General features: G+C 38.3%; 1 protein-coding gene across 2 annotated transcripts in view; it reads left to right on the forward strand.

Moving 5' to 3' along the window:
* The window catches only part of TSHR (thyroid stimulating hormone receptor), a 62219-nt gene that overhangs the window by 29238 nt on the left and 5138 nt on the right, over positions 1-27843 (forward strand). For both annotated transcript variants that reach the window (XM_042047831.1, XM_042047832.1), the window contains 5 exons: positions 5284-5358; positions 6518-6592; positions 9326-9403; positions 10398-10466; positions 17878-17955. In XM_042047831.1, the coding sequence (XP_041903765.1) occupies positions 5284-5358; positions 6518-6592; positions 9326-9403; positions 10398-10466; positions 17878-17955 (375 nt within the window). The remainder of the gene's footprint in view (positions 1-5283; positions 5359-6517; positions 6593-9325; positions 9404-10397; positions 10467-17877; positions 17956-27843) is intronic.

A 27843-nucleotide genomic window follows, 5' to 3' on the forward strand; every position in this document is an offset into this window, starting at 1 on the left:
GCAGAGAGAAGAGAGAAGCAACTGGAGAGGAAGACTGAAGAGATTTGTGGAGGAATGCTGGATACCTGCAGTGAATTTCAGAGCACTGGGATAAGTGCTGTGCAAAAAAATCTTGTTAAAATCTGTAGTCTGGAGGTAGGGAACAGACTGTTGGGAGCCTAAGCCAGTTTTCTGGTGCCAGTGGTGCAAAGGCTTAAAACAGGTGCATGCAGATGAAATAACATGGATACTTTGGCTGCAGAGGGAAAATAAAACATGGAAGTAGATGTACAAGTGAGAGAAACTAAGGTAGCTACAGACAAAGTAAGTCTCAGAAGGTAGAGGGGGGGGGCCCAGGTTATTACAAGAGAATTAAAAAAAGGTTATTTAAAACATTTCACAATTGCTGACCTGGATATCCTTAGTCATTGTAGGTATCTCAGCATAACATTGATTATATTGCTACTCTAAGGCTAGATTTGCAATTTCTGAATTCTGGGCCTAAACAGACTCAAGAATGTGTCAATATTGCAAGGCAGGTATGAAAAGCATGTCTGGTAAATGAAATTTAGAATCCACTTAAATATGTAAATGTTTGTGCTTTTTAAAATGTTATTAAATTCAGATAGAATGTTAAGTAGCATATTAACCCTTCTGAAAAGTTAGCTGACAAACATATGTCTCAATTAATTAATTAGCCTAATATTTGAATAGTTCTTACTATTACTTTCATTTTTAGATTCATTTGGATTTGAAACTAAGTAGTTATATCTTTGCAACTAAACATAAGTTCATAGCTATTTTTAAGTCTTCACGCATATCTTTATATCATCAAGTGACTTTCTCTGCACATCCATTCTTAATGTGATAAAGTTTTTTGTGTATTTTCATTAAAAAGGAAAAGTGAATTGCTGTTCTTGGACAGTCAGGTGGTGATTCGATTGTAAACCTAGTACATTTTTAGTTCCTAGTCTGAGTGCCAGAACTAAAATTTCAAACATCATTTGTCTTTAAGGCACAAATAAGCCAGTTTTTAAATGGTTTCTGTATTTTCAAAAATAAAGTAGAAGTTGAATAGTTTGTAAAGTAACTTTGAATACTTTTATAAATACCCCACGAATAACTCTCTTAGCTTGTGGGTAAGTAGCAGCATGCTTCTTTCTTATGAGCATCTCTCCGTAATTTTAGTTAGGACTGCAAAGTGAAATGTTTTTTCAGGACACCTTTTGCCTTTTGGCATCAGTGGTCCCCAAAAATGCCTCCTAACTGTCTCAGGTTTTCTTATACCTTAAACGCACTGAATGCCCAGAAGGACTCAGAATTGTAACACTGCTGTATGCCATGATTAAGTTGTATTTGTAGAGTGTGTTGAAGTTTCATTTCAAAAGTAATTTAAAATCAGCTCTCATAGACACTTAGATATCTGGGAACTAGCTTACTAGGCATTTACAAGTACACTCTTTGGCTTTATCTGCATTTTAGGCAGTGAAAACTACTAATAGTTTTCCTAGAGCTCCTTTTCAAAGAACCATAGCTTTTTAAATTCACAAGTTTCAATCTTTTCAACTCACCAATTCATAAAAGATAAATTATATAAGTGCAAGCCCTGCTTAATGAATTTACTGATAATCAACTTGTTCTTCTATCTTTATGGACCTTTTGGGATTAATATTTACAACACAGCAGTCTTTTGATTACAGTTTGAAAATTAGGATCATATAACATTTATGTGCCTTTGAGTGTATTACGCATGACTGATTGCTGTGAAAGAAATTGTAAAATCCAGTTTGTCCTGTTAACTGATGAGGTCAAAACAATTCAAATATCTTTCCTCCTTACAGGCTTAACTTCATAGGCTCCAATATCAATGGAGCAATAGATATCCTTTAAATCTGTGATTTAGGGAGGAATTCCTTTCAGTACTCTAAGACTAATGACGTTTGAGTGTTTAAAACAGGAACAGCAGCACTGTTCATGAATGGAAATGAATTTGAAGATCTGTGGGGAGGAAAGGGTTGAAAAATAGAAGATTGGCAAGAAGAGAGAAACATAAATTGGATTAGAATTGTTTTCATTCAGAGACCAATCTTGCACCGGGGAGATGTTAGAAAACAGTGTGCGAGAATTACGTATTTGTGTTTGTTTTGGTTGTTTTTTGTCTACTAAAGAAGAAAAATTTTCTGACAAGATAACATAAAATTGTGAAAGACTTAAAAGCATTCTTCCTATAGGCTTGGGGCCTCTTTGTAAGCAAGGAAAGGAGATAAGAAGTTCGGAGATTGTAAAACACAGCCTGGGGAAGGTTTGCACATGTTCCAGGCCCGCTTTGATATGTAAGGCAGGAATCAGGCCTCACTGTGTTGTGTCCCTGCTAACACAAGCCTAGCAGTCTCTGTGTCTCTGCTCACTTTTTTTGAATCCTCCAGCCAGTGAGATGATGGAATACATCTACTCTTTGCACTTTAGCTGTGTGTCGTGGTCATCTTGGTGTTGCCTAAATATATCCAGGGCACACAAGATCTTCCTCTTTTTCATGCAGATAAAGTAAGAGGCCACATATTCAGGCCAGTCAAATGCAGGAGGCACATTTAACTGGACTAGAAGTAGGGAAAATTTGATTCCCGTCCTCATTTTTTTTCTTAAGTGTAACATTCACTTTTGTCAAACCAGCTTTTATTTTTATACCTCTCTCATCTATTTTGACTAGACACTTCTAAGCCTGTCTGTCTGCTCCACAATGGCCCTTTTCTTCCTTTTGGGCTTTAAGACACCTCTGTAATACAAAGTGTAGTGTGAAACGCAAATATAAATACAGTATATATTAAAGCATACTTCTTTTTTAATCCCAACACCACCAGTTCAAGAAAACTGAACAGCTGGGACATAAACCTTTTCCCAACGTTTAGTTGAATCATATTGACTCCCTCACTCACATTATTTAGGATTTTCTCTCATTACTGTGCTAAGTGTCTCATCTGGCTGTTTAAAATATTTCATTCTGAGATTAATTAGTTTTTCATTTGCCTTTTTTAATCAGCAAATGTCCTCTCATGGCCCAATTACTTAATAAATCGAAATCGTATCTCATTACATTATTTTGCTCTTTTAATTTTAGTACAATCTGCTGATTTCTAATTCTTATTTTCAGTACCCTCATCCAAATAATTTATGCAGAATACTATGAATAGCAACATGCCAAAACCTGATGACTCTATGATACTCCAATGCATTATCCATTTCCAGGCTAAAGGCTGAACTGAAGACTCTCTTTCCCTGGAATATACTTGGTCCACAGAGGAGTAGAAGGCCAGGAAGCTCAAGAGTCCAACATTCTGAAAGCAGTCAGTGATGGAAAAAACATGTCAGTTAATGTTTATGAAGCTAATTCCACTGTTGGGAATGTGATAGCTACATAACTAATAAAATAACTGGAGAGAAGCAAGAAACTAACACTGAGAGGATTTCTTTTAAATACAGAAACGCAGCTACAGTTCAAAGTAGCTAACAGATGTGAAGAATAGTTGAATGCAGCACTAGAGTAGCAGTACTATAGCTATTAATGACATGAGTTTAACATGCAAGTAAAAGGTAAATCCTCATTTCCCTGCAGGGTTTTAGTAAACAGAGTGAAAACTGATGACTTGAAGGGTGAAGCAGAACCGTTTTGTTACTACAACAATATATGGAGAGGTTGAAGTTTTTGTACCAGTGTCTACATAGTGATTTATCTACTAAGTCCTGTCTCTTTTTCCCACTTCTATTTCTTAGACAACTTGTCTGGGTTGATTTTATTGTATTAAAGCAATTCCAGAGGTAGAGGTAGTCTTAAATCCCAATTTCCTGATTCTTATATTATATAGGTTACTTGGCACAGTTAGGCCATGGTAAATTAAATACTACTGGTTTCTGCCCATTGGGTCTCTGTCCAGTAGCAGCACTTTGACTGACTTAAGGCTGGAACACCACTGACGTAACCTTCACCACTGTGCCATCTAAATCTGTCATCTTTATCAAATTTCTCTATATAAGTAGCCAGAAATGTTTTCTTCAGGCCCATTGCTCTACGGCTAGTATCAGGAGGAAGCCTGGCACCATTCTTTCTATATGGTTCCTATTTTAAGAAAGGCTGAGAGTTATTTCAGCAGTGTTATGAGACCAGTGTCCAGAGCTGATTTAAGGTAAAGAAATAGAAGCAAACATGCAAAACCATCCACATCCTTCTGGAAACAGTAAAGAGTCCAGGAAATGAAATGTCTATGTGTGATGGAGGAGGGCTTTTTTAATAAAAGATGAAAATTGGTAGGTCTATTGAATCTACCTCAATAATGAGAATTTTGGCACAGTCTGACTGGTGCAGCCAGACTGCTGGCTGTTGTTATAGATAAAAAAAAAAATAATCTGCTAGAAAATAGAAGATTAAGAAAGATTGAGGGGAATTGCATTAAGGGAAGAGACAAATATTTCAGAAAAATGAGGAAGAGTCATGACCACCACCACTCCAGTGATGGTGGTGGCTGGAGGGGCAGCAGCCCCACCAATACACCTACAGAAAGCCCCATCATGGCCACAGCTGTGATCGGGCTGTTTTTTCAACATGTGCAGACTAAAAAGCCATTTGCAGACCAAGCTGTCTCGTGGGTAGAAGTATTTAAAGATGTAACTGTGGACAGAAGATGTAAGGAATGAAGTTTGTGTTGTGTCTTGCCTCATTATATGGCAAAGAGATACGCTGTCCTCTATACTGCTGCGCATGGCTATGTAGTGAATGGTGGGTCCATATCAAGTCTCAGAACAAAGTTAAGTGACTGAGCCATCTCTCGATGAGTTCTGTAAAAGAGACAGGAAAAAATAATACAGAATACTGTCAGACACATGAAGATAGTAAGCAGAAAAATAGCACATAAAATAATAAGGTGCATAGATGGTTGTAACTTGATAGGATTATTATAAATCCTGAAGATTTTACTTTTCTTCTTTTTACTGAGCTTTGCAGACACAAAACCCTCACTATGTTCAACGTAATAGCCATTACCACAAGGTATTTGTTTTGATTTTAGGACCATGCAGACAAAGGATCCATAATCAAATCTTAGGTACTTCTTACTTGCTTCAACAGGCCAGTCCCCAGGATGGCATCTATCCAGACGATAATGCATCACTGTAAGATTGCTCTGGTCTTGAGCTAGTGCTGGCCAGTACAAAAAGCTTATTGCAGGAATTAGGTCCCTGAAATTTCATTTTAACATTGCTGATTTCTGTTGTGATAATTAAATATTAATTGTCAGTGTTCCTCCCTTTTTACAGTGAAATTCGAAATCTTAGAAACTTGGATTACATAGATCCAGATGCCTTTAAGAACCTCCCGCTTTTGAAATATCTGTAAGTATTTAGTACCTGTAACAAATTGGTACTTAAATTTCACAGATGACTCTTTATAGCAATTTTGTTAGTTTGCATTTAATTTTGGAATTGATTGCCATGTTTTTGCCTGTTGCTTTATTCTAATGACAGAAAGCCAGCAAAGGTAGGGGTTGGAACTCTTACTACTTTTGTGAGAAAGGAAAACATGTTCACAATTTCTTCAGTAGTTTTCCCATTTGTCTTATCCATTAAATATCTACAATACACTAGTGTTCCTTGGCAAAATTCCACAGCTAGCTTTTTTTCTTATAAGTGCTGCCTTACTCTATTTTTGTAGGAAATAGTGGGAAGAAGGGACACAAAAAATATATACACGTCTTTAGTATTTACGAGGCATTTATATAGGGTTTTAAAGCATACCTGTCAGCCAAATGTGAAAAGCACACCTATAAACACCTGATTTCATATGACCTCTAGGGCAGAAAGAAATCCTGAAAAATGCCCATGATTTTCTAAAGAAACTTCTGTGATTTTGAGTAATATTTGGAAGAAAGGCCTCTTCTGTGTGTGTGGGTGGTGGGGGCAGTGGCAAAGAGAAAAGATTTGTCCAGGTTTTTCCTATAGATGTGAAAGCAATAAAAAGGAAAGTAGTAAAAAATTCCAATTCAGGAGAATAGTTTTAAAAATTGAGAACGATATTTTCTTCAGTTATTTTCACTCTACAGAAGTTCAGAAAGAAGGGGCTTTAAGCATTCCACATTTTAAGACAGTATCCCTTTTTAGAGCTATATGAACAGCTCTTAGCCTCAATGAAAGATAGAGGATTCAGGGGCCCAGACTATTAAATGAAGCAGCCTTAATCTCTCAAGTTAAAATAAACCAGAGTTTTAATTATTTTCTCCCTATCAACCTCACAAGCTACTTCCCTCTGCAGATCTGCCTAGCTGTCTTTTTAGTCTGTGTTTCCATTTTGTAGATTCTATAATTTATCATAAGTCTGGTATTTTGAATTTTTAAAATTGTTCTGGTATCCTTCTATTTTGAACAGTTGATTATAAATTAGTTGATTGACTATAGAGAGCATGCAATAACCATCCTGTGCTATTTAACACTTTAAATGCACTGTTCATTGTTGTTCAGTGATCCAGTAATTCTTTCTGTTTCTCCTCTCTTTCAGTGGTATTTTTAATACTGGACTCAGAGTATTTCCAGACCTCAACAAAATCTATTCACTTGATGTGAATTTTTTGCTGTAAGTATCTGTCCTCACAGCTGGTTAGAATATTGCCATCCTCGGAACACAAAAAAAATGTATAATGAAGGTTTCTGGTTTTGAGAAAAATATCATGTAAGTCTGACAAAGCAGTTTTCCCCAAGTGATATTTCAGTGATCATTAGCACCAAATCTGGAGAATGCCAGGTCACCTAGCACTATATGTTTGACCTGAATTCGAGACATGGACATGCAGCACATTCACAATACACAACTTCTACAGGCCCTTTGCTTTTATTTTGTTTCTGGGTTTGCAATGGCTGTCCAATACCTAAATTAATCTGAAGTCAGAATAGTGTGACACACAGGACTTGAGCTGGCATACATCCTGTTAACATCAAGTCATCTTATCAAAATTCTTCTAACAATTTTGAGCTGGCATGGTGAAGCAAACTGCAGAACAATTTCTTGAAGAAAGAGAATGGGAATGCAAATAGGGGCAAGGAGGTCTCCCACTATTATCCTTAAAGGTGTTTCAGAAACAAAGAGTTCTACTTTGAACTCTAAAAATAGCAGGTGTTTCTCAGTATTTAAAAAGAAGAGACAACATCTACCTGTTTAATCTGTATTAGAATTTTGGGTTGTAACCAAGTTAAGGAGGAAGAGTAGCTCAAATGAAGACTTGCAGCCTGATACAAGGTAGAAGTATCTTGGTGACTTCTTGGTCCCAGAGAAGAGTTAGAAATTTTATATTGTAGCAGTTTTCAGCTGGAAGAGGCTTGAATGCTGGATGGGCTAGGAAAAAGGCAATTAAAAATGAGGACTATTATGTTTGAAGGTGACTTGCAAAGACATGATTGATGATCTACTGCAGCCTTGTTTCAGTGCTGCTAAGGGGTGTTTTTGGTCAAGAAGGGTCAGTTCCCACTGCATTCATGGTCTGCCACTGGCAAGATGAACCTCAGAGCAATGTAGAAATGCTGCTTGTTTTGCTAGAAAGTGTAGGAAGCAATGAGATCTTCCCTTCCGAGCATCTTCGAGACCAGAGATAAGCCTTGTTCTAAATCATAGATTCACCTTGGCTGTAGGCCTCAAAGATTGAAACCTGAGTCATTCAGAGCCCTGAGTAAGATATAACTACATCTTAAGAACTATTAGGGAGTTTCTCAAAGACCAAAAGGGCTTCAGCTTGGATTGAACTCTGCTAGATCTACTTGTACATAGTAAAGAAAACCAAGAATTAAACAGGCTAGGTGAAACAAAGCAGTTTATACAGCCATCTGTGTTCTTACTTCCAACCAACTCAGTGCTTTTCTAAGTGGCAGAAAGCCAAACATTGTTTGACTTCTGCCTTGATTTTTTTTTTGACAGAGATCACTAACAAAAGATAAATATAGGTCTTATATGCTACACAGAGTTTTTAAAGAATAGACCTGTACTTTCAAGGAAGATAGTTCTATGATGTATATTTCTAAATATTGCTATTCAGTGAAAGACTTTTTGTTTCTTCCATCAAGAAAAAAAATTATTTTGAAAAATAATAGGTTTCTAAATAATGCATAAGGTATAGCTGGGGAAAACCCATCCATTATATTACTATTTGCCTTTGAGGTCAAGCAACTTACAAGTAAACATTTATCTAGAAAAATGAACCAATCTGCAAAACGTCAAACTCAAATGACTTGTGGTGGAAACCACCTATCAGTGAAAATTACTTGGAACGAAAATGGTTGTAGTACTGTTCAGTGTTAGCACATATATATGCACAAATGCAGCACAGAAGAGGAACGAAGTTATTTCTGGCACATGGATAATTGCTAAGACTTCTCAGCCCATGGACTTTATTAGGCCGTACCTAATCCACAAGCTGAAGAAAAAGAAAAATTTGTGCAAATTTTCACAGACTATAATATGATTCAGGAAAAATCAGAAAAAAGGCAATCAGAGACTTTGTTCTGCCCTCTGTTTCTACCAGCTTTTTTTCTCTCTTCTTTCTCCAGTTTAGTCATAGTAAATCTCTTTAGTTTTCATTTCTTCCTTTTGTTACAAGAGAATTTTGGTCTGAAGATACATGGTATTTATTAAGACTGCAGAGTAGGAGTAAAAAAAGTATTTAAGAACTGAGTAGTGAAACACTTTTTTGGACAAGAGGTGAGAAGAATCAGTAAGTTCTTCCACTTACTAGTGAAAGAGATGTGCTAGATGCACTTCTGTAAAGTAAAATGCCTCTGTCCTGAGTAATGTGTTATCTGATATCTTATCTGAATTTGGAGAGCAGGATTTCAGCTCTGAAGCCACATGGGTTGTTCAGTTGATACTGAACTGCAGCTAATGCTTATTCACTCTGCTAATTCTCTGGCTCCTGAGGCCAGGGTCCTGTCTGTGCCATTAGCCACTATTATCACACAGGCTGGCACACCCCACCAGAACTACAAAACCCATTTACCTCACGAGCTGTCATCCTGGATGCTGGAACATGCTCAATTCTTCATCCTACATGTATCTTCTGGCCTTAGATGTAACTAAACAGGGTATTCTTTTAAACTTATTTATTTAAATAAATAATTTTACATTTATAATATAATAAATATGGAAATTTTATTTATTTAAATGATATTAATATCATAATAAATACATTAAAATAATTTATTTAAATAAATTTATTATATTTTAAACTTTATTATCAAGGCAGAGAACAATTAGTAACAAAGCTGTTCTTGAGATGCTCTGTTGGGCAAATGTTTGATTGTGATATTTTGTTTCCTTTTTCAGTGAAATTGCAGATAATCCTTATATGACTTCAGTGCCTGCAAATGCCTTCCATGGGCTTTGTAATGAATCTCTAACCCTGTAAGTTCTTCCAGTTTAAGTCACAAGGCAATTACCTCTCTAGTAATGCATATGGCAAAATGTTTATAAAAAAATTATTCCTGTCCTACTCTCTAGGAGTCTGCAGCCAAGAAACACCATAGACAGACAGTATCCATACTCTAGTTTGCATAAATTCTGTACCTTGACAGCTATCCGAATCAGTCCTGCTCTTTTCTTTAAACTGGCTTGATTAATGTGGTTTTGTTTTTCTATGACCCTAGTGCCAGTGAATGGTTATATTTGAAAAAAATCAAAGGAGAAAGTCTGCAAAGTTCTCCTCTTGTAAAGCTACAGCAGGGTTAGAACTGTGTCTAACTTTTTTTGCAACCTAAGTGGCACATACCGTGGAAACTAATGGATGGCAAACATCAAAAGAGTCATATTTTAAAGAAAATTGTTAAATAAAATTCAGTCAGTCAATGTGAGCCACAAGATAGAGCTGATGGGAGTGAAAATTACTGTAGTGAGTTATGACCTGAACTGGGAGGAAGAGCATTAGAATGCAAACAAATGAATTCTAAAGAAATTCTAAAAAAAAATTCCTTTTGCTCTAAGGGAGGATAAGAATGAATTCTAAAAATTTAAGCCAGGCCTGATAGTAAAATCAGACCTTTTTTGCTAGTTGTTAGTTCCTTTAGCCTTCCTTAATCAATCCTAGCAGGATTTTGCTTCCCTGCTTTTAGCCTAAGGGTGGGCAAATTATAACTAAGTGTTTTAGTCTATCATTGCTGTAAAAAAAGGTGAAAGATGGCACACCTGCCACATGGTATCCTTGACTCAGGTGCACTCAAGAATGCTTCTGGGCATTTTTTTGACCTTGTGCAGTAACTACTGCTTCTTCAAGAGATTAAAATTAACCCATCCATAAATGTGCCCTTGCAAAGAAAAATGATCCATAAGATGTTAGGTATTCATGTATTGAAGCAGCCCAAAATACACGAATGTAATTTTTTTTTTTTTTTTTTGCCTGCAGTAAACTCTACAATAATGGTTTTACCAGTATTCAAGGCCATGCTTTTAATGGGACAAATCTGGATGCAATGTAAGTAGCAAGTCATTCTCTTCTTTCAGCAGAAAAAACCCAAACTTCTCTGCTTATTTGAGGCTCTAAAATACATATTTAATTTTAATTACTTTTAAGGAGCAAAGAGAGGATATTAATTTCAGCCAGCAATAACAATATCATTGCTTAATGTCTTTTGCAGTGTGCTTTCATTTAGTATATGTATTTATAGCTCAGAAATAAAATCATGGCAAGTAATTCCAGTGTGAGTTTTGTTCTGGTTTGAAACTACAGTAAAACTTTGTTTGACCAGGAACTTTTCTAAGATGATTTGGAAGATAATTATGCTTTTTTTTACAAGACTGTTTTGTTTTAGTAAGTGTAGCACTGATAATGGTAGCAGCTCTTCCACAGGTATCTCTTACCTGCAAAAAAGAGGGTGCTGTAAGGTGCTGGGAGCAATTCAGAGGAACCAGCCACTTATACTAGAAATGAGATGCACATCTCAAAAGCATGAATCAACCATTTCATATTTCCCTGCAACTTCTTACTGTATTTTCTGAAAAACTAATATTTACTGAGTGAATATCCTTTTTACACCATACCCAAAATCACCTGCCTCAATCATTAAGACAGAATAAATATCGGTTCTAGAGACTCCATTCACTTTGGCAGAGCTTACTCTTGTCCTCCAGAGGCTTGACTGAAGAGTTTGTCACTCTCATGAGTAAAGAGATTTCTTCATCATGAGCTCTTAAATTAACCAGAGAGACATGAGGATAGATATTTTTAGTACTTTAAATCAGGCTTAAATTCTATAAGAATTCCATAAGAGCATCCTTCACATGGTCTTAATCTTTCCAAACTGCCTATTTTACCATTGCAGCTAGCTAAACTTCTTAACGTCTGAAAGGTTTGAGTTAAACCAAAAATCTGAAATAGATCTGATTTTATTCACACTGGTTCAGTTACTTTAAACTTTAACATGAAAAAGGAAGTTTTCCATGATGACATAGTGTTTGTACTAGTGCCCACAGAAATCAAGAGATATAAAACATGGCAAAATAAATCCAGTGTCTTGACTGAATCCCTCTTAGCTGCATGCAACAATACTCAGAACCTTTTCAAGCCTTAGCCAATACATGAACTGTGTTGGTTCTTCCATTTTGACAAAACACGGGTTGGACACTATTTTGTAGAAATTTTTCTTTATGCTTCTCTGATAGTAGGCAGGTGCTATTGCTTCTGTCCTCTTTGGAATTTCCACGATTATTAAAGAATCAAGTGAAAATGCAGTTTTAGAAGATATGGAGTCCTAAACATCTGCTTTGTTGAACTGGGAAGTAGAGAAGCAGACAACATATACTAGCTTCTGTAGATACTGTTTGTTTACTTTTAGAAAAAAAAATTTGTAATTAGTATTCTTTAAGGATATTTAAGTATTTTTTAAGGTCAAGAGTAGAGGGCTTTACAGAGAGATCTGGACAGACTTGAGAGCAATCACCAACCATATTCAATTTAACAAGAACAATTGCTGGATTTTCCATCTGGCACAGTATAATCCTGGTTATACATACAAAGTGAGAGGCTGGAGAGCAGCCCCATAGAAGGAAATCTGGGGGTCCTGGCTGATGGCAAGTTGAACATGAGCCAGCAGTGCCCTGGCAGCCAGGAGGGCCACCCGTGTCCTGAGAGGCATCAGGCACAGCATCGCCAGCCAGGTAAGGGAGGGGATTGTCCTGCTCTGCTCTGCACTGGGGCAGCCTCACCTCAAGTCCTGGGGGCAGTTTTAGGTGCCACAATATGAGCAGGATATCAAACCCTTAAGTGTGTCCAAAGGAGAGCAATCAAGATGGTGAAAGGCCTTGAGGGCAAGACTTACGAGGAGTGGCTAACCAGGCTTGTTCAGCCTGGAGAAGAGGAGCCTGAGGGGAGATCTCACAGCAGCCCACAGCTTCCTCAGGGGAGGCGGTGGAGGGGCAGGTGCTGATCTCCTCTCTCTGGTGACCAGCGATAGGGCACAAGAGAACAAAATGAACCTGCATCAAGTTCAGATTAGACATTAGGAGAAGGTTCTTCACCAAGAGGGTGGGCAGTCATGAGAACAGACTCCCTAGGGGAGTGGCCACAGCACCAAGACTCTCAGAGTTCAAATTGCATCTGGATGATGGTCATAGTCATGCTTTTGTTTTTCAGCATCCTGCAAGGACCAGGGAGTTGGACTCCATGACGCTTATCAGTGCCTTCCAACCTGATATGTTCTATGATTTATAATCCTAAGTGAATCCTTCCAGAGACTGGCTATGAGGCACAAGTTAATCAAATCTAAAAAGAAAAAAGAAAACAACCAGCAGAGTAACTAAAACTAGACTAAAAAACTAAAAGCTAAACTAAAACTAGTTCATGGGTTTATCTACCAGCAGTAAAAATGGTTTATTACAATAAACACTTTTCTCCTAATTAAATCATATGACATTTACTTGGAGCAAAGCACTATTCCAGATGTGCAAGGCAAATTAGGGAGCTGAACATCCTTTCAGTGGTAAAGTGGTAAAGCCTTTATCTCTTTGATAGACTACACTAAAATTTCTAAACTAATTTTCTGAAGTAGTTTGGTTACCATATGACAAGATAAAGTATAATTTTGCTAAGTGCAAGCTTAGAGATTTGTTGTTTCTAGCAGCAACATTAAGTTAATGCAAGAGGCAAATATTTAATTTTCTCAAATCTGACATTTATAATTTGAACTCTTGGTTATCTACCACTGTACAGTGAAGGAAGTACCTGTTTTTGTCTGGGTCTTATCCAAGAGCCTTTGAACTTAACAAAAACAGGAGCGAAAATAAACTAATAGAAAAGGGTGAGAGAAATTTGAATGGGTTTTGAATTATTATCTCAAGGACAAAAATAAGTAACAGAGTAAAACAAAAAACAATAGTAAATTTTTGGCAAATTATTCAAAGACTTCATGTTCCACCCACAAATCAGAAGACATTTTAGTAATCTCAGAGGATATCTTCTACTATGCCTTATGCCTTTCTACCACTCTTGCAGTATTAAAATGCCTATGTAATTAAAGAGGGTCAAAAAAATTAATGCAGGTATAGGTGAAAAACCATGGATAAATGGTTTCCATTATCACACTGAATAACAGCACTACCTAGTTGATCTTGTCATCCAACAAGGATCTGTGTTTAACAGCAAACCACAGTATTGCTGTGTAAGTTTTACAAGGGCAGGGGAGTAAGAAACGACAGGCTGAATGACACTTTTACTGAAAAGCATTCATCTGACACTTGAATCCCTCATCTTAGCCCATCATTAAGGTCCATAAACTGCATCACTCCTGCAAAGTGGTGCTGCTGCACCAGTATTTATTTCTGTAAGGTAATTGGTGAGGAAAGAAGAGTTTTTAAAAGATATTTTCAGTGAACGGCAAAATATATTTGTGATGAGCTTTTACAGAACTATCTAAATTACTGAAGCAGAAAGTGTGTGATCTCAAAATCTAATTACAAAAAAAAACTCCAAAAGAATATATTTACTTTGGTATACAGTTTCAGGGTTCACTTACAATGCTTGGCACAGCTCAGAGTTAAGATAAACAATTGTGTGGAAAAATCATATGATGAATCCTTAGCACTGCTCACTTACCAATGCATCTTTTTTGCCTGTTCTCCCTTTCTTTAACCTCCATTTCATAATCCAGCTGGATGCATAGATACATTAACGTGTCTCATGTTCAGAGCCCACTTAATACTATAGTAGTGATACTGAAATATGTGTCCAACATATTAATCCTGTCCTTGTTTTTTATTCTCTGCTGCCTTATTTTAAAACTAGAAGCTGAAAACAAGGTGCAGACAATACGTAATTCCATAAGTCCGTGAGGTGTTCCAACTAGGATCTTTGGTAACTTAACCTGATTTTTAACTAAGTGATCCTTTGTAAGAAAATGTTGCAGAACCTCCCTTTTAGCCTAATCTATCTGTTCATTCTTATTCCATCACTCCCTGCGCTGATAAAACTGGACTGCAGTAAAACCTAATGAGTGAAATAATTCAGCTTTAAAAACCACCAAGAAAGCTGTGTCCAGCTGCAACATAGGGCATGGCACGAGTGACCTTGTACTATGAACAAAGAGAAACAGAAATCTTTCACATTTAAAGAAAGGTATGTGGCACTATACATTAATTAGTTGAATAGCTGGTCAGAATTTTTCATTCACATCCTTTACCCCCAGAAAAAATAAAATATTTTGTAAATTTATCTTCAGACCTTACATTATTATTCAGTTTTTCATCTCAGTTGAATATTTTGAATATTCAGGATTTTGGTTTTCTTTTAACAAATCTCACTTTTGATATTTGCTCTGTATCTCCAAAATGGGTGTCCCTAAAGAGCTCCCAGAATGCTCTCAATAATGTAACCTTCATACTTTTGTTCCTTACATATATATACCTATACATATCTATATCTATATCTATATCTTTCTCATTTTTGGAGGCTAAGCTGTGTTTTCTTCTTCAGCTTTTTTGGTCCTTGAGAGTTGCTGAATATTAGTACCTGGTGGTTGCTCTTCTAAAACAGACTTGAGACACTAGCATTTTGAAACAGAGCATGCATGCCACTCAAGATGAAATAAAAGGTTGCTTTTCCTTGTGCAGACTCTCTAGTCTGTCACTTTATGAGGCATGCATTGATACTGTCTGAATACTCAGTATCTCTGTCATGCCCTGACCTTGTCCTGTTTTACACAGCACTTGAAATGTTCTGTTAGTGTTTTGTGCCCTCAGAAGGTCCTACTCAGCATGCTGCAGTCATGGTGTTTTCTGGTGGGGTTGAGGCTTAACCCAATATTCTTCCCACTTACCCCTGGACCTTGAGTCCGTAGAGACTCTGTTAGACACAAGTATAGTTGGCTTACTGATGTGACTGGATTGAAAACGTGAAAAAGGGCCTTCATTTACTTACATAGCACTACAAAAACATCAGCATCTCCTACTCCAGATTCTGCACTTACTACTACAGATTTCCTGCACAGTTCGTACTGAGGTATTCATGTATCTCATTGCCATCCACCAACTCTACAAAATTATGATTATTCTAGTGTCCCCACTGCAGCTAGATATTACACATCAACTATGTGATTTCTAAAACTTCTAAGATTTGTTTAGACATGTTGATATCACTGTTCTGGTTTTCTCTTCTGCAGTGAATTTAAATGACATTCTGCATCATTTAGCTATCAGTAACAACAGGATTAATGGCACTTTCAGAAGGAACCATACTGACTCTACTTAAGCTTTCTTTGTCAAATTAGTATTTGCCAAAGCCTTATTCTTTCCATTTAAAAGCAGTACCTATCAAAATATAAGGGCTTAAACAACTGAAATCAATTAGCAGCAGGAAATTATACATTCTGATGGGCCTGACTCATTGATATGAAAACTGGCAGCTAACACCATAGCCCCTCCTTAGTAACACATGGTTCTGTACTTCCCAAAGCCTCTAGCTGTTTCTATCAGTAACTTTGAAGATTTTTATCATGTAAATCAGCTATTATATTTCAGGTTTATTACTCACTATGGTACTCAAATATCAGGGGAAAATATTTCAAAATTGGACAAGCAATTAACTGGTTGTATAATAGTGTCTAGTTATTAAAGCAGACAGGTTTTATTAGGTTAAGCAGGTTTTTGTGTCCTTCAACACTACAATCTAGATGTTGAAATCTTGGATTAATTCTTAACTTGGTTGCTCTGGTTTGAATTTTTGTATTCATTTTGCAGACAAAATCATGAGGAAATTTGCACACTAAAGGCAATGTTCACAACAATAATGTGCCATTTCCAGAATATGAAAATCAGTTCTCAGAAAACACAAATGCCAGGTGATCCGAGAATGCCATATATTTATAAAGAATGAAAGCTTATTTCAAACAACAACAGCTGAGAAGGTGATGTAAGCTATTTTCCCCTGTAAGAAACAAGGCTTAAGGCATGAATGATGTCCAATGAATAACATGCCAGAAGCGTTATTTGGCTCCCTAAGACTTTCTGTTGTGTAACCCAGATGAAGTGCATTTACTTCTCATTTCTCACCATGGTGATCAATATAAGCTTATATCCAGTGAATGTTATGAAAAATTTGCCAATGACTTCAACCAGGACTGGATTAGAATATTTCCTTAATTTTTTCCACACCATGGCTTGCCAGCTGGGCAAGGGAGGGGATTGTCCTGCTCTGCTCTACTCTGCACTGATGTGGCCTCATGTGGAGTCCTGTGAGCAGTTTTGGTCACAATATAAGAAAGATATATTAGAAAGTGTCCAAAGGAGAGCTGTAAGGATGGTGAAGGGCCTTGAGGGGAAAGCTGTATGACGAGCAGCTCAGGTCACTTGGTCTGTTCAGCCTGGAGGAGACTGAGGGGAGACCTCATTGCAGTTATAACTTCCTCAGGAGGCAAAGAGAAGAGAAAGACACTGATTTCTTCTCTGTGGTACCCAGTGACAGGACCTGAGGGAATGGCCTGAAGCTGTGTCAGAGAGGTTTAGGTTGGATATTAGAAAAAGGTCCTTCACCCAGAGGGTGGTTGGGCACTGGAACAGGCTCCCCAGGGAAGTGGTCACAGCCCCAAGCACTGACAGAGTTCAAGTGTTTAGACAACAGTCTCAGGCACATGGTGTGACTCTTGGGGCTGTATTTTGCAGGGCCAGAAGTTAAATTTGGGTGATCCTCATGGGTGCCTTTCAACCCAGAATATTCTGTGACTCTGTGAACTTCACAGACAACCTCTGACATCTGTTGTGACCACCTTCCTATTGCACTTTTTATCTTACTAGCTCCATCGCAAACTAGCTTGTAAAGGTTTATAATGGGGTACCAAACATCCAACTCTTTCCTTGCTCTTCTTATAACAAAACTTCGCTCTTAACTTTTGACCTGTATATGGAAACCTCCACCTGACTATGGAGATTTTAAAGCATTTAAAACTTTTATTGAACTCACAGCATGGAGGAAATTATTTTCCTGTTTGTTCATTATGTGTTCCATCATGTCATTCCCCATATCTCATTCTGATGAAAGAAAACAAAACTATTTCACCTCATCCTCACACATATGTACTTGAAGATACAGTGTGTAGGCACATGCCCTTATGTGTATGACAGAGAGAGAAAAAGAATTTGGAACAAAGATAATAAATAAATAAATCAGCAAAATAAATTACTCATTGAGAAATTCAATTTCTTTTCAAAATAGAAAATCTGTATTTCGTTTCTTGGGTACACAGAAAATGAAGTAACTGATTATGCTTCAATATGTCATCGAGAATGGATGGCCTTTAAACATATTGCTTTTGTACATCTGTGCAGGCAAGTAAACTCGGGATCTACTCTAACCTATGAATAACTACTTCCAAATCACTGTGTTTTGTTTGTTTCTGCAGTTACCTGCACAAGAACAAATACCTTGAAGTTATCGATGATGATGCATTTCTGGGAGTGCACAGTGGACCAACTCTACTGTAAGTAGGAGAAAATAAAGTCGAGAAAGCTTTAAAAATAATACCATTTTAGTTTACAATTTCTTTACAACCATTAGCATCAGAGCAGCAGGGACAGGAATGGCATGTTTACAGAAATAATGCCAGTAACAAAACCTGTGCTTTAGGGAACTGATTTATGAAATGCTTGCATCTTACATTATGTATACTGTTCCTACCAATTGTTCTTCTGGAAGATTCTGTACTACAACCTGTCTTATGGCTGCACAATTGTAATACAAAAGAAGGACTCTTGTACCACACAGGTAAAGGAAACTGAAAAAGATGAAAAAATAATTTTAGACAGAAAAATAGTTACTTCTGAGGCTCTTCTTTTTTCTCCTGTTATTTGGCTTCCAGTCTGATTTTATAATCCTCCAAAGAACTTTTCACTAAAATTAGGAATCATAATACAGAATGAAAATAAAACTTTAAAGAAGTTAAGAATTTCCAGAAGAATCACATTCCCTGACTTGAATTGTCTAGTATGTAATGTAGTGCCTATGGCTGATCACAAGGAGAACTGAAATACTGAAAGGGGAATTTCATCCTCCACTGCAAATCCAGATGGTGTTGGCAATGTTCAGTCACTTTCTGCTCTTCAGGAAAACAGTATATTCATAGCAGAATAACAGTGTATTGTTCTTGGAAGGAATCCTAGTAGCTACCTGCAATAACGAAAGGTGCACAAGTCATTCTTTTTCCTTCAGAATCTTTTCAGCTCCAGAAAATCAGTCTGGCTCCAGCAGGTGAGAGCTTGCAGAAGCACAGATTTTTGACTCTTGATTATTGTGGGTATTTAAAGCATCAGTGTTGTTATGCCGGACAGGTGAGCAAGTAATGGTGTGCTGCAAGGGGTTGTGGGTAGTTAACTGTATGCTGTAACAGCCAGATAAGCTTCCTGAGCAAGGGCTAGCTTTGAGATGTGTCAGCTACACAAAACCTCTTGGTTTAGGGGCTAGAGATGCCTTCCTAGGATATGCATATCTAACTGTAAAGAACTTCCTTTTTACCCTGTGTTTTCAAGTTAGATAACCCAAATGACTTGAATTTTTTCTAGTCTTCTGTAACTATTGTGCTAGCCCAGCTACCACTGATCCTTGATCTCAGGACATGTTTTATACTTGCAGTATAAACAGCCCTGCTATCCATCTCCTATTAGAATTATATACGTTCATGGCTAATAAGATTCCTAGCAGTACTTATAACTAAAGAGAGACGTGGTACTTACTACAGTGCCATTACCGAGAGAGGTATCGCTTCTCAAGGGCACAAGGCCAGAAATGGCACGTAAGCACAGTAAATCAACAGTGATTTTAAAAGGCAGAGTATTTCACATCATGATACTTTGATATGCGAGTCCTAAGCTAAAGCTCCTGGGATGGTGTCACAGTTTAACACTGGCCTGCACCTCAGCTCCACACAGTCGCGTATTCGCCCCTGCACCCAATGGGATGAGGGAAAGAATTGGAAGGGTAAAAGTGAGAAAACTCATACGTTGAGATAATGCCATCTTAATAATTTAAAAAGGGATGTTGAAGAAAAAATCAGAGGGGGAAGAAAACAAACGAAACCCAAGAACAACAAGTGATGTAACAAGAACAATTGCTCACCACCAGCTCATTGATTCCCAGCCAGTCCCCTGGCAATGGGAGTCCTGGCAAACTTCCACCCAGCTCTTACTGCTGAGCATGATTTGATAAGGTCTAGGATATCTCTTGGTCAGCTGGGGTCAGCTGTCCTGGCTGTCCTCTCCCAGATTCTTGTGCACCTTTAACCTCCTCGCTGGTCACATGGTGTGAAAAACAAAAAATGCCTCGGCTGTGTGTAAGCACTGCTAAAACATCTCTGAATTGTCAACTCTATTTTCACTCCCAAATCAAAAACATAGCCACATACCAGCTACTGTGAAGAAATTTAACTCTATGCCAGCCAAAACCAGTACAGAATTAATAATTCAAGTTATTAGCTTTTAATTCTACTTTAATGTAATTTTATTAGCAGGTTAGGGAGGACTTGTGGTACTCACAGAAAACCAGGAATTATTCTGCATGTGTGATATAGAAAAGGTTTGCCACAATATGAGCAACAATTTAAAGTGGAATCCTTCCACCTGGACACATCTCTTAGCTGACCTTCAGGAACTAGAACTATTTTAACAGGAACAAAAGAGCTCCTGAAACTCCCACATATGCATTACCTTAAGAGGGCTGAAGTCAAAAAATGAAAACTGAGTGACAACCTCATATGTGTTGTTGTCTCATGTCAATGGCCATTAACACCTCCCACAGGAGACAAAAATGTCCTTGCAATTGGTGCCTTAGTATATAACCCCCACTATACCATCATGACCAATGAGTTATTTACAGAGACCACAGATTTGTTAACTTGTGTAACAGTCTGAAAAGTCTGACCAATACAGCCCCTCCATATTCCCTTGGGCAGTGTAAACAGCTTGTTATAAGAAATAATTTGTTACATCATTTTTGGTTCAGGCACCTTGGTATTCTTAGCTGGTCGTTGGATCTTCCTCAAAAAGAAAGTTTTACTTACAAAACTGTTTCATCTTGAAAATTAACTCTATGGAAAATGATTGTGAGAATATTGCTTTTTTTCTGGGACAATGAATGACATTGCTTACAGTGGCAGCACTATGCAGAAAGAAAATTTAAAAACCAAACCAAACCAAACCAAAACAACCCAAAAAACCAAAAACATTTATAAGGAGCTCTAAAGAGAAATTCTGTCTTGCCTCTCCACCAAGCTGGCAGAACTTATTGTTTGGAGTCCCCTATATGCACTCTTCAAGTGAGATAAGAATTTATGGTCATTGGAACATGTTCCCCACAGATTGTGCTTTTTTTTCGGTCAGGATTTCAGCAGCAACAGTAACTTAAAGGCTGAAAAACAGAACATGGATCCACCCCTAATAGGGTAAGGTTCCATTTTGGCTTTAAAGAAACCAAATGAGATTTAACTACAAAGAATTGTGCCTGACTATATGTATGTTGTGTGAGTTTGGCCATGCTCTCAGACCACCTAAACTTAAGTAAGTACTAAAAAGTTAGTTAATTTTTTTTTTTTTCCAAATTTGCACAACAGCAGAGGAAGCAAGGATTGTAATCCCTGAACAGAGGAAAACAGATGTCAGTAATTCTGGTTCCTTTGTCACGGTTGTATACTCAGATGTATGTGGATGTATCCACAGATTGCTCCTTTTAGAAAACTAATTTAACAGTATGATGACAGTACACTGCTCTTCACCTCAAAATGAAACCTTGGCAAGGATTCAGCAACTCAGTGGACCTGATTTACTAAATGCAACAAGAGCTGCTGCCTAGAGCAGAAGTTCAACAGAGTACAACAAAAATACAATCAGGCTCATTGTTCAATTAGCTTTTACACAGCACAGTCCAAGCTGAAAACGTTACAGTCACGCAAGATACATGTGAGTAGTTAATTATCTCTAGAATGCAGAATTACTCTTTAAAGCATCATTTCCCAATCTAGGAATGGTTCCTGCCATGGGACACAAGCAAGTCTTTGAGCAAGAGGAGCACTCCATATTTTGCTAATCAAACAATGCTAATTTGTAGATTTAAAAAATCCTTCAGTAGAATTAAAATAGTATCTGTAGTTTAAGTCCATCTATTATATATTTTACGCTTTTTAAACTATTGCAGTACTCAGAAATTTGTATATGATTAGGTAAAAATTCTCAATTGTACTATGATGCATTCAATCTCATTTTCTTAATTACCTGTCTTTTAAATTATTGCTATTACTGGATTTCATACTACAATTGCATGCTTCCAGCAATGAAAAGGCTTATTGACAAAAGCTATTATCTCTTAGATCTAGTTCTGAAATTCTGACTTCATAAAACCAAAAAAGAATTGGACCAAAATATAATAATCCAGGAAAAAAGAAAAAAAATCTGAGCAACTACATATCTGTTTAACACTTCTATGATAAACAGTTGGTTCAAAAAACGACAGCTCTGAATTCATAAGCTATGTTTTATTCCCACATTTATCTGAACCTCTCCAATGTCTCTTTAACATTCAATATAGTGTGTAAATTTCATCTGAGATAAGCAACAGCCTAGAAATGTCACAAGAGATTTATAAAAATGTGAGGACGAAACAAAACCGCTACCAGGCCAAAATGTTGAAATTGGTTGAGAGCACTTTGGTTGCTGTTCCGCCTCACTGTGTAGAACTCTACGCTAGCACTCCCAGTACCTCAGCAGGCTCTAGACCACGGCTACTTAAAAGCTAAAGTCTGGTCTGGCTCTAGGCTAGCAGTGAATGTTGCTAGCCTTTTCCATAATCCTCAGCATTTGACACCTTCCACAAGAGTTTGTCTGCCTGGTTTGTGCCTCAGCCTTGTGGGCATTTGTCAAAAGCCTTGTAGAAGTCCCGGGAGACTTTGAGCAGATCATAAGTACAACACTCAGAGAAGTCTGCAAGGCAGGACTTATTTTTACAAAAACCCCTTACATGCTGACTTTCCCAGGTTATATCGTATTTGGTAGTGGCTTGTTTGCTGCCTTTCAGCAGGAGAGCTAAGCTGAAGGTTCCATGACTCTTACCAATTCAACTAGTTCCTCCTTCAGCTGCTTCAGAACTTTCCTGGTGAAAACCATCCAGTCCTTGTGACTTGCTATCATTCATTTTATCAGTTTCCTCCCTAACCTCTTTTACAGCCACTTCAGTTTGAGACAGATCCTCTTGACAAGTCCATCAGACCTCTTGTCTCTCTTGTGTTTCCTTAAGTGTGCCAGCTACAGTTTAGCAGTGCCAGCAAGACACTCTTACATGCAATGTAAGCACTGCCATGTTTCAACATCATCTTAGGCATCAATATTATTAGATGTTAATGAGGCAGACATAACTGCAGTCAGTTCCCATTTTTGTCAGCAGACCAAAATCAGGACTGATACTCCCTGACTGATTGGGACTGACCATACTTGACTGATCAGGGCTTGGTAAGAAGTGACAGGACAAGAGGAAATTGCCTCAAGTTGTGACAGGGGAGGTTTAGATTGGATGCCAGGAAAATATTTTCACAGAAAGGCTTGTAAAGCATTGGAACAGACTGCCCAGGGAAGTGGTAGAGTCACAATCCCTGAAAGTGCTCAGAAAACGTGTGGATATGGCACTTGAGGACGTGGTGAACATGGTGGTGGTGCTAGACTGATGGTTGGACTGATGATCTTAAAGGTCTTTTCCAACCTTAATGATTGTATGATTCTGTACACTGGCACACAAATCATTCAGGAAAATGTGTCTCCTGTCTGAATGCAGGTGTCGCTGTTGTACCAAGAACAGCAAAAATGACACAAGTCTAGTTTCGGGTTAAGTGGCCAGAAGTGGCTATATTTAATTGTCTAAATCAGCTTATATAGCTTTGTTCGCAAGGGTGGCAGAACGCTATTGGGTGCTTGACTATCTGCCTCTCAGAGCGATTGGTGGAATGCTCTGACACCATTTTCAAAATATTTTTCTCAGTGTGGAAAACAAAGACACAAACAGCCTGCACCTGTGAAATAGTTTACAAAATCTCAAACTGTTTCCCAGCTAGTTAGCGTGAGAACAGAGACTTTCACAGGCAGCTGTGGAAAGCTAGAAAATTTCTCTGCTAGCCTTTTAGTATCCACATGCAGGCACAGATATTACAGTCTTGGCAACTCCAACTACTTGGATTCACATGGCTCTGAGGATTAGTAATTGTTTATAAACCTTTTCAATCTAGTTTGAAGACAGCTGCTATGCTGCTTGAAGTAGATTGTGCATCTGATTAGATAATCATCAAGACTAGATTTGTAAGGTAAAAAAATCCCTGAGAATCCCACACTTTCCTCTTGGCCAGCTGACACACACTTTGTGACTAGCAAAGTGTGGGCCTACGTAGAGTAACTAAGAAGTTACCTTCCACTGCGAGACAAATTATCACCAGACTCCCAGGAAGCTTTTTGATTTGCAATAGCAGTGGTACAGAGAGGTCACAAGACTTCTTGGTGGCAGACACCACATAGCAGCAGTTTAGGGACTTCCCAAACTGGGATTTTGGAAACTTCCAAACTTCTGAGCCATTGTGCTTAATACGGCCTATGGATGGGGCCAAGTATCTATAGGTAGCTCTACAACAGGATTAATCCTAAATCAACAAGAACTTCAGGGCATCTGTGCCTATAACTTTTCACCAAGCTCCCCAGTATAAAACAGAGTGTTTGAAAACAAAACCTACAATACTTATCTGCTTAAATATATACCCATAGGCACATACATAAAAGGATTCACAGGATTTGGTAAGATAGAATAGAAATGACAGTCTTACAACTGATTCTTCCAAACCCTTTCTTCTCACTGAACAGATGTTTCTTTCACACTTTTTAACATCACTTGGTAACACTCTGAGTTGCCACAGACTTTGCATGTTCACCTCTGCTCCCTGGGAAATTGTTTCCACAGCTGGAGCCCTGGGCTGGCTACTCCCTTCTGTTCACAGCTCTCCAGGAGCTGCAGCTCCCTTCCCTGTACATCCAGAGAAGCTCCTCTCAGCAGCTGTTTCCAAAGCATGAGCCCTTGTCCCCCAGGGTGTTCTTCCTGAGCCAGCCATTTCTGATGGGAATGTTACACAACTGTGAATAAAACCCAAACAAAAAGGTATATTGTCCTTTTTGTTACTTAGCTTTTTGGCCTACACGATAAACCATGGCACTGATTTTCACAATGGAATGATGCAGTTCTGTGTAAAGACTATGCCTTCTCTTATTTTTAAATCTCTTTAAATCGCCTCACATTCTTAGGTGTTCCAAAACTTATCTCACAAGAGTGAATAATCATTACCCATCACCTTCTTTACAATCTGCATGGCACTATAGTCTTACTGCTGTTTCCAGACATAGCTTTTCCCAAGAGGAAAGTCCTTATCTGTACCTTATTACTTCATATATAAACAACTTGATACTTTTATCATCCTAGCTGTAGCTTTCCATGCTCCTATTATAACTGCATTTAGTATTTTTAGAACTGCATGTAATATTTAAGTTACAGTCATACTAGATTTACAAAGTGAGGTTTTTCTGCTCTATTTTCTATTTCTTTCCCAAGCATTCTATTCCCCTTCAACATTACTAAAAGCACTGGCCTGGAATTCACAGAGGACTCCAAGATCTTTCCAGAGTGCTAGCTAAATTAAACCCCATTGTCATCCATGTAAAGTTAAAATTGCTTTTTCCTAAATGTACTTTACATTCATTAATTTTGAATCATATTGACTATTTTCCTGCTCAGCCACGTACTCTTGCAGGAGCCTTCTGCTTTAGACAATCAGCTTTAGCTTTCACTACCTTGTATTACTTTGTGCCAGAAACAAGCTTTGTTGCAGCTACTCTCATTTCCTTCCCATCCTGTTTAGGAGTATTTCAGTAGCACCAGCACCAGCCTGGCCTCTGTGGGCCCTGCTGCAATGACCTGTATATTCAGATACCAATTAGTTTTCCATTCTTCCTCTAGCATGAAAACTTGTCATCTGTTCTCAGGCTTTCCCCCAATTCTTTTATTTTTCAATTAATCCAGGAGAGACATTCCCCTTGCCACACAACAGATTAGTTCTCAACAGCCCTTGATATCTGATTTTGTCAAGGCTTGTCAGAATTCCCAATTCATTGCACAAACAGGATCATCTTTCTCCATAAGCTTGTGCCAGTACATCTTCAAAGAACTCTCAAATGTGTGTGAGGTGTAATTTCCCTTTCAAAGAGTCTTAGCATCTCCCATCACACAGCATTTAACCTGCTGCAAGATAGCTGCCACCACCATGAGCACTTGATGGAGACCCATGAGGGTTGCTGAAAGGCCAACTTTTTCTTGGTAAGATCTATCCCAAGATCTAATTTATCAAGATGTTTTACTGGAGAAGAGTTCTATAAAATGTCTCAAAGGGGGAAAAGGACTTCGCTCAGGACTTAGCAGGGCTTGTTATGGGAGTTTTGAACTACATTTGAAGAGAAATGGGGACACAGCCAGGCTCAACAGAGATAAGGTGTGGAAAGGGGAGAGCTATAGCAACTGCCCAAGGAATAAAGGGAGACTTAAGAGGGGCTGACTCCAGTAAATACAAGCAAAGATATAACCACAAGAAAGGACTATGGGACATCCCTTTGCACCCTCTCTGGGATATTGACACAATACAAGCAACACAGCAAAACATAATCAGTCCAGGAGGTTCCTGGAAAGCACTGATGACAACTTCCTCTCACAGGTAATGGAGGATCCCACATGCAATGGTGTGCTGATTGGCCTTATACTAAGAAATATGGAAGGCCTTGTTGGAGATGTGAAGGTTGGGTGCAGGCATAGCTATAGTGACCATGAGATTGGGGAGTGACTTGGATTAAGAGGCAGATGCCTCCTCAGTAAGTTTGCTGATGACACAGAGCTGATACCCCAGGGTGCTGTACAGCCCTTCAGAAGGACCTCAACAGGATGGAGAGATGGCCAGAGAAGAACTGCCTGAAATCCAGCAAAGGCAAATGCAGGTCCTGCACCTGGGGAATAATAACCCCATGCACAAGTACAGGCTGGGGGCTGACCTGCTTGTAAGCAGCTCTGGGGAGAAGGATGAGGGGGTCCTGGTGGACAGCAAGCTGTCCGTGAGCCAGCAGCGTGTCCTTCCTTGTGGCCAAGAAGTCCAGTGGTATCCTGGGGTACATCAGGAAAAGCATTGCCAGCAGGTCAAGGGAGGTGATCCTGTCCCTCAGCCCTGGTGAGGCCACATCTGAAGTGCTGTGTCCAGTTCTGGGCTCCTCAGTCCAAGAGAGACTTGCAGCTCCTGGAGTGAGTCCAGTGGAGGAGTACAAAGATGATTAAGGGTCTGGAGCATCTCTCTCACAAGGAAAGACTGAGGGAGCTGGGCCTGTTCAGCCTTGAGAACAGATGACTGAGAGGGGACCTCATCATACATATGAAAAAATTTCTTTACTATGAGGGTGGTCAAATGCTGTAACAAATTGCTAAAGAGGCTGTCTCCTGTCCTGAAAATGCTGAGAAATTAATGGGGACAGCTCAGAGCAATCTGCTCCAGGTGACCCTGTTTTGATCAAGGAGGTCAGACTGGATGATTTGGAAACTCAACTATTCTGTGATTCTTTAGAAGGTAAAGTGATAGCAGGCAACATTCAGACTCTTCTAAGAGCCAGTTCAGGCTGTTGGTAGAAACACCTATTGAAAAGAATTTTATGTAGTTGAAATTAATTAGTTGTGACATATTAAAAAACATATGATAGCAAGGAAGTTTTTAGAAGTGAAAAAGTCCTCCTACAAAGAGGAGCAGCATTTTCTAACTCAATTTAAAACCAAACAACTCAAAAGGGGAAAAAAAAAAAAACCACTGCAAACCCCAGTGTTTTAGACATTTAAAAGTTGCTTAAAGCATAAAATTAGTTCTAATTTCCTTTTAGGTGCAAGAAACCAGTCAATGAGCAAGACTTCTAGAGGGATAAGAAAGTGTAAAAAAAAGCTGCATTATTTATTATGAGGGTGTTCATAATAAAACAGTGCTCAGAAAATGTTTCTACACTAGAACCCTTTTTACAGGTTTACCTCTCCACAGACAGTAACTCTAAGAATATCTTGACTTCAAGTGTCACTAGAAGAGGTTTTGGGACAAAGCAAAAACTGAGTAGAAAACACAGGTGACAGGCACTTGGCAGTTTGAAAGGAAAAGCCACCTCTTCATCAACTCTGCATCATCTCTCTCATGAGTCCACCTCAGCAGACAAGTAAAAAGCAATAAACATAATACTCAGTTTTCTGAGAGATTCAGGATGGACTAAGACAGAAAATTTTAATTTCAGTATAT

This window comes from Corvus kubaryi, unplaced genomic scaffold (genome assembly GCF_017639235.1).
Source record: "Corvus kubaryi isolate FWS band 111438036 unplaced genomic scaffold, C.kubaryi_AGA036_p1.0 66, whole genome shotgun sequence".
Classification (NCBI taxonomy): Eukaryota; Metazoa; Chordata; class Aves; order Passeriformes; family Corvidae; genus Corvus; species Corvus kubaryi.